Source organism: Mus caroli, chromosome 2 (genome assembly GCF_900094665.2).
Source record: "Mus caroli chromosome 2, CAROLI_EIJ_v1.1, whole genome shotgun sequence".
In the NCBI taxonomy this organism is placed as follows: domain Eukaryota; kingdom Metazoa; phylum Chordata; class Mammalia; order Rodentia; family Muridae; genus Mus; species Mus caroli.
The window spans coordinates 136,143,821-136,151,279 of record NC_034571.1 but is presented as its reverse complement, the minus strand read 5'-3'; the positions used below and the strand labels follow the sequence as shown (position 1 = coordinate 136,151,279).

The window sequence follows — 7,459 nt, the reverse complement described above, 5'->3', positions numbered from 1 at the left end:
ACTTGCTTTCTAGAAATGCTATGAGACAGGCACACCAGTGGGCGGGCCTCATGGGCTGGCAAGCCTTCTGGACTCGCTGCGTGAAGCCGGTATTTATGGGCCCTTTCATCTTCACTGTTGTTGGGAGATACCACCTGTTCATTTGATATTTGTGATGCTCTTGATGAATAGTGAGTTTTGAAGCTTTTTTGTTTGGGGATAGATAATATGCCTTCTTAAAGACCTCCTGTTTTATGTAGATCTCTAGAGAAATTACTTGGATTTGAAACAATTCTATTAGTTACAGCTAATTTTCCTTCTATTTGAAAAGACTGCTGACGTTGAAGACTAATACAAACTTCTCAGCTGCTTGGCTTTTGCCCACGTCTCTCCTGAATGTTTGTCTTGTTCCTTTCAATTTGAAATTTTAGAAAGTTGTGTATTTTTATTTATTTAATTTATTTATTTGTGAATTGATTTATTTATTTGTATGCGTGTGTGTGTTTGCATACCCGTGTAGAGGTCTTAGTCTGCATCCTGGAGGCTATCTGTAGAGATCTCAAGCCCAGGCTGGTGGGAGGGTTCAAGGGAAGAAAAGGCGCGAGCAGGGAGGGGAGGTATGCAGGGGGCGTCTAGTGTCGAAAGCCTTGGGAGAGCGTTCTCTTCCTAGGCACTTACAGCTCTTGTTGCTCTCCGAGTAATTCTCACACATCTTTATTCCTTCTGGATAGGATTTTTTTTCCTTTTATTTATCTACTCTCCATTAGTTTAAATCCAGGATGGGTACAGCACCACACGGATTCTGTGTCCACTGGCCTTTGCAGGAAGGTAGCTTCGGAATTTGGCGCGAACCATATCACTGTTTCCGTGGGCCTGAGTTTCTTTTTCCAAGATCGCTCTGGTTTTGTTCGGTTTGCTTCCAGGAATCACTGTATTGTATTTTGCTTTGTACGCATAAACACATCTCTTGCCTAAGTAGAACTCAGTTTCATCTCGAGCATAAACGCCTTCAATTTTTTTTTGTTTTGTTTTTTGTTTTGTTTTTTGAGACAGGGTTTCTCTGTATAGCCCTGGCTGTCCTGGAACTCACTCTGTAGACCAGGCTGGCCTCGAACTCAGAAATCCGCCTGCCTCTGCCTCCCGAGTGCTGGGATTAAAGGCGTGCGCCACCACGGCCCGGCAAACGCCTTCAATTTTAAGAAGAGCCATGTGCTCTCTTTGGTTTCGGAGACCTCGCTTGTAGCCAGCAAAAATGGCCTTGCCCCACAGCCTTCCAGACAGACTTGCTTTTAGAAGTCCTGTTCCCAGCAGGCCTCCACAGGCTCCGAGGTGGCCTGGATAGGATCTTATATACAGTTTTGGGGTGGGTTGGGCCTGACAGCAGGTACTTCCTATTGGCTTGGCCTGAGATGCCTCATCACATGCGGAGGGACTTGTGGGCGCTGCCCCTCCATGACTGAGGCCATGATTCTCTCTGTGGAGGGCTGTGGCTTTGTGACAGAGGCATGGAGCAGGAGAAACTCCTCAGTCCCTTGTGGGTCTCCAGGGCTTCAAGCCCTAGCTCAACTTTACCAAGCTTTCTCTCACGGTCTGCCACCCCACATAGAGGTATGTCAGGAATTCTATCTTTCCTTTCACTGTGTGAATTCCAAGGGTGGTCATTAAGATTGGCAGCAAGCATCTTTACCCACTGAGCCTTTTCCTTGATCCCAATTTTCTTTATGCAGCACCATGTCTTTCATCTAATATTCGAACTTTCCCTCATATTTTGTTTAGTCCTAAACGTTGCTTATGGGTTTTGTTTTTTGTTTTTTGTTTTTCCAGGCAGCACATTTACCAAAAAAAAAAAAAAGTAACGCTGAAGCCTACCAGTCTTTTTCTTTTTTCTTTTTTTAATTTTATTTTTATTTATATGAGTACACTGTAGTTGTTTTCAAACACACCAGAAGAGGGCATGAGATCTCATTACGGATGGTTGTGAGCCACCATGTGGTTGCTGGGATTTGAACTCAGGACCTCTGGAAGAACAGGCAGTGCTTTTAACCACTGAGCCATCTCTCCAGGTCTCAGTCTTTTTCTTATCAAAGCTCCTCGATAGTCATTTATTGTAGCAGTGATGACCATACATATGAATTCTGTTCTTTTTTACATAAAAAGGACACAGACAACCTCAGAAGCAATAGGTGTAGTTCTCTGCTTTGGATGGAACTTACAGTGCTAATAATGGTTTTAGCATTTGCCTCTCTGTCTGGATGCATGGGAAAGTCTTACCATGTTATTTGTCCTAAAGCCTTGTCTGGTTTCAGTTGCTGGGGAAACCTGCTATTCAGCTGCTAAAAGCTTAGAAATTTTGGAGGAAAGAGGGATGGTTTCTTTTTTCATGAATGCTTGGCTGAAACATGGCACTGTGAAAAATCATGAATACAGCTTTAGCTTCAAGTGATAAGCATCAAAGAGGAAGTGAAAGGCTCAAAGTAGATTGAGCATTTAAACTCCACATATTATCCCCAATTCTGTGTTGATCTGATAAAAGCTTATGTAAAAGGTTTTAAAAGTGGCATATTTTATTTCTTGCCTTATTACCTCCATCCAAAGCAATACAGAGGAACTGGACTGGAAGCTCAATGGCAAGGTAGTTGCCTGGTGTGGGCAAAAGCCCTTGGGTTCAATCCCCAACATCACAAAAATAAGATAAACTAAAACTAGCATAAATGAGCTTTGGTTTGTTGTTGTTGCCTTAGCTTCTCTGGAGGGCTGGTCCATTAAAACAAACAGGCATACATCACTAATGAACACTAATCGAGATGGCTCAGGCTCCTTCACACCTAGAGCAGCCTGCCTATTGGTGCACCTGTATTAGTTACTCTCCGGAGCAGTGGGAAAATACCACAACCAAAAGCAGCGTACGGAAGAGTTTATTTTGGCTCATGGTTGTAGAGGGTTAAGAGTCCATCACGGCAGTGGGGCACAGTAGCAGAGCCAGGCATGAGTGCAGGAGTGAGAAGCTGAGAGCAGGCATCTTCACACAAAAGCACAGAGCAGAGAGAAAAGGGAACGTGTTTGGAGGCTTTGAACTCTCAAAACCCCACCTCCAGTGCTTCCTCCAGCAAAGGTGCACAGCCCAAATTTCCCCAGACACTGCTACTGAGAACAGAGTGTTCAAAATGGAGACCTATGGGGGAAACTTCTCATTCAAGTTGTGTGTGTGTGCATCTATCTATATATCCATCTATCTATTATCTACTTATCATCTATCTAGTATTTGTTGCTCTGGGTTCGTGATTAAGTCAAGTACAAGAGGAAATTATGCAATCTTTTTCCAGCCTAGCATACTGATTCACAGTGAGTAAGGATAGTTTTTAAAAAATTTTTAGGTTTATTTATTTACTTTATTTTATGTGGATGAGTGTTTTGCTCACATGTATATATGTGTGCCATGTATGTGCCTGGTGCACACAGAGGTCAGAAGAGGATGGTAGATCTCTTGGAACTGGAGTTCCAAGAGCCACTGTGTGAGTACTGGGAATTGAACTTGGATCCTCTGTAAGATGATTATTCTAAACAACTGAGACATCTTGCCAGCCCCTACTTTTGCTCCAGCCTCCAGAATCCTAGGATTAGGGGCATGTAATGTCATACCCTTCAAAAAATTTTTTTTCAGTGCTGGGGATAGAACTTGAACATATTAGGCAAGAACTCTACACTAAACTACATTTCTTTTTTTTTTTTTTTTTTTGGTTTTTCGAGACAGGGTTTCTCTGTGTAGCCCTGGCTGTCCTGGCACTCACTTTGTAGACCAGGCTGGCCTCGAACTCAGAAATCCACCTGCCTCTGCCTCCCCAGTGCTGGGATTAAAGGCGTGCGCCACCACGCCCGGCCTAAACTACATTTCTAGTCTCTTTACCCCACCCACCTGGAAAGATCAAGTTTTGTTTTCTGAATATATTTTTTAAAGATTTATATCTTTTATGTTTATGAGTACACTGTCGCTGTCTTCAGACACACCAGAAGAGGGCATCAGATCCCATTACAGATGGTTGTAAGCTACTATGTGGTTGCTGGGATTTGAACTCAGGACCTTTGGATGAACAGACAGTGCTCTTAATCACTGAGCCATAGCTCCAGTCTGCTTTCTAAATATTTTTAAACAGTGTTTTTATTTGTCCCTTGAAAAGTTCATACACCTTTACGATGTATTTTCTTTTCTTTTTTTTTTTAATGGCTACTTCTGTTTAGAAGTAGCCAGCTGGAGTCAGTTTAGGACAATCCCAGTTTCATTGTCAACATCCAGAGCCAGGCCTTCTTCTCTCCATCGGGTCTTAGCAGGGTATTGCCTTTGACTACATCAGTGTCATAGAGGCTTCACAGCCTGTTTGATCTGGTGCTTGCTGGTCCTGACACCCACAGTAAACACCAGCGTACTGTTGTCTTGTCTTCCTCCCAGCTGACTCCTCGGTCAAGGGGATTTGATGACAGGTGGGTGGCATGTAGATCTTTCTTTCTTTCTTTTCTTTTTTCTTTTCTCTTCAGTCGCTTATTATTGTTATCGAGTATTGTAGACTCTGCAGTTATGATACCATACTTTTAGACACCTGGCAAAGCTGGAGGCATGCTCACACCTGTGTTGCACAGAAACATAAGGAACGCATTACTGTGACAGCTGTGATATCACTGGGCGATGGGACTTTTCTTTCTCCGTTTAAATCTCTCCACATCACTTTATGCAGGAACTTCAGCGGGGTTCCTGCATGCCTTTGGCAGTCACCTCTCCACACTGAAGGCCACCTCCTCAGCACCACCTGCTGTTTCCTGTGCTTTGAGTGTTCTGCCTTCACGAGCATCTCTATCCTGACAGGTGACAGACAGAGTTGTCTACTGTCAGCATCCAAAGTCTTTTCCTGGGCTGGCTCTGCTCTATGTCTTTTATCTGTACCCTAGAGCCCAGTGGGGCCCAGGTTGCCCACAGTGGCACTATGGCCACAGTCCCATCAGGGCCCATTTTCTCTTTCAGGCCTCATTTCCCCTTTCTTTCCTGGATCTTGTCCCAAATACATGACCTGTATTTGAATTCTTGCTTCAAGGTCAGCTTCTGAGGAATTCCAAACTAAGACCAATGTTAAAATAAATCAGGCTACTTGTAAAAATAATGTCTGGTGTCTATTAAGGACTTATCATCTACCAGACACTGTCCTAAGTACATCCTTTAGCCCTCACAGTAACTCTTTGGACACTAGTGTTATTCTCAATTTTCAGCCAAGGCCTATAAAGCTCAGAGAGCTTAAGCATTAGTAACAAATCATGAAGGCTTTAAACCTTGATGAGCTAACTCAAGTGCTCGTGGCTTTAATTACATATGCCCTTTGATACAGCACATCGAATTACTTCAAATATCTTCCCTGGTTCATTTTTTTTATAGGCTTTGGAGAACATTTTGCCTATCGGGGTTTGCTGATAGATGAGTTTATAGATTTTTCTTTGCGATCTCTCAGCAATAATATTGCATAATATGATGTGAATGCCATGGCCTGCTCTCATCCAGCTGAAATCGGAGTCACATGCAAGAGGCTTTCCTTTTTGTGACTGTTTCTGACTGTTCAGTGGGGTTAGCTTTTCCTGTCTGAGCTGTTCTTTGGCACAAGTCTAGCTTTGCAGCCAGGGAGGCCGCTTAGCCTCGTTGTTTAGAGTGTCTGGTGGTATTTTTGCAGATGTATGTTCTTGCTGATTTTGTTAAAGCTAGTTGCCCAGTTTAAAATTTATTATATGGTAAGTAAACGGCACCGTTTCTGTTGCAATAACTAGTTGAACCAATATAGGCTTCTAGCTGACCAGACACTGGGTGTGGCATGTTCATTTCTAGTTTGAAAGACAACATTTCATGGACCCCTGGTGACGCTTATTTGAACTGGAATGTTCTGCTAGCAGCTGATCTTGTCAGGCTTTTTTTTTTCTTCTTTTGTTACAATGTAAAATATTATCCTCCGCTCTTACCTCCCCTGTTGTTCAGAAAACAGGAAAACAAATGTTTTGTGGTTCCTAGAAAATGTTATAAAGTTGTTTCCCAAGTTAGGTCATTGCAGTTACAAAATTTCTGTTTTGAAAGAAGACGTGGCCAAAACCAACAGAACCGAGGGTCAGTTATTATTTCAGGGGAAAAAGATCTTGAGACTAGCCAGGAGTTGTGTCTCCCTTTGCACAAAAAATACAGACAGAATTTTTCCAGCTGGGCTTAGACTATTTTGAGACCATCTCTTTCGCTCTCTCTCTGTAGAGTCAGACTTAGTTTACTGGCTGACTTCCCCAGGTTTTGAAAATGCCCTATAAAATATTGAAAGGCATTTTAACTTTATAAGGCAATTTATCATAAATTAATTTACAGGAACTTTTGAGCCAATGTAACATAAGAACCAAACTCCTGAGTCACAGGCTCTAATTTTAGTTTGAGATTTTAAAGGTATTTTCTCTGATTATTGAGGTGTGTGTGTGTGAATTTTGCTGGTTACTGGTGTGTGTGTGTGTGTGTGTGTGTGTGTGTGTGTGTGTGTGAATTATGTGACTCTGAGGTGTAGAAGTACCATGGTGGACATGTGGAGGTCAGAGGACAGCCTTTGGGTCTTGGTTCTCACCCACCCTGCTGAGGCTTCGTTGTTTCTGCTGCTCTGTGTACTCAAAGTGACTAGCTAGTTAGCTTATTGAAGATTCTCTGCTCTCTTCTCTCTCTCTCTCCCTCTCTCTTTCTTTCTTCCTTCCTTCCTTCCTTCTTTCCTTCCTTCTTTCCTTACCTCCCTCCCTCTCCCCCTCTCCTCTTCCTTCCTTCCCCTCTCCCTCCCCTCCCTCTCCTCCTCTCTTCTTCCTTCCTTCCCCTCTCCCTCCCCTTCCTCTCCCCCTCTCTTCTTCCTTCCTCCCCCTCCCCCTCTCTTTCTCTAGCATGGACTCTGGTGCCCTGACTCAGGTGGTAAGGTTTTCAAGGCAAGGGCACTTACACACTAAACATCTCAGGATTTCCTCACCTAAGTTTTAAAATTAGGATTTTAAAATTTCAGCATCAGTTAAATTAATATGCTCATGAAGTCCAAATTTTTTCTTTGTGCTCACAGAGGCTGGGCAAAGGATGCCAGCAGGTTTTTTTTTTTTTTTTTCTTTTTCTTTTTCCTAGAAGTTTCAGTCATCAGGAATTAACATTATTTAAGTAATATGAAAACAGTAAATATTTATAATTTTTGTGAAAACAGTAAATAATTATAATTTTAACAGTTCACTAGCCAATATGAAGATGTCTTTACCTGCAGGCTTTGGCAGTTCCTATGGTGTAAACACCCTCACAGCAGGCTAGGCTTTGTTAGTTCCTATGATGTAAGCACCTCACTGCAGGCTAGGCTTTGTCAGTTCCTATGGTGTAAACACCCACACTGCAGGCTTTGTCAGTTCCTATGGTGTAAACACCCTCACTGCAGGCTTTGTCAGTTCCTATGGTGTAAACACC

The 7,459-nt window shown here is 42.8% G+C and overlaps 1 protein-coding gene across 1 annotated transcript in view; it reads right to left on the bottom strand.

Moving 5' to 3' along the window:
• Nucleotides 1–747: 747 nt before the first annotated feature.
• Nucleotides 748–7,459, bottom strand: part of LOC110307185 (60S ribosomal protein L35a-like) — a 15,985-nt gene continuing 9,273 nt past the window's right edge. The window contains exons 3-4 of the mRNA XM_021179460.1: nucleotides 1,167–1,277; nucleotides 748–986 (exon numbers count right to left, since the gene is read on the bottom strand). Of these exons, the coding sequence (XP_021035119.1) occupies nucleotides 748–986; nucleotides 1,167–1,277 (350 nt within the window). The remainder of the gene's footprint in view (nucleotides 987–1,166; nucleotides 1,278–7,459) is intronic.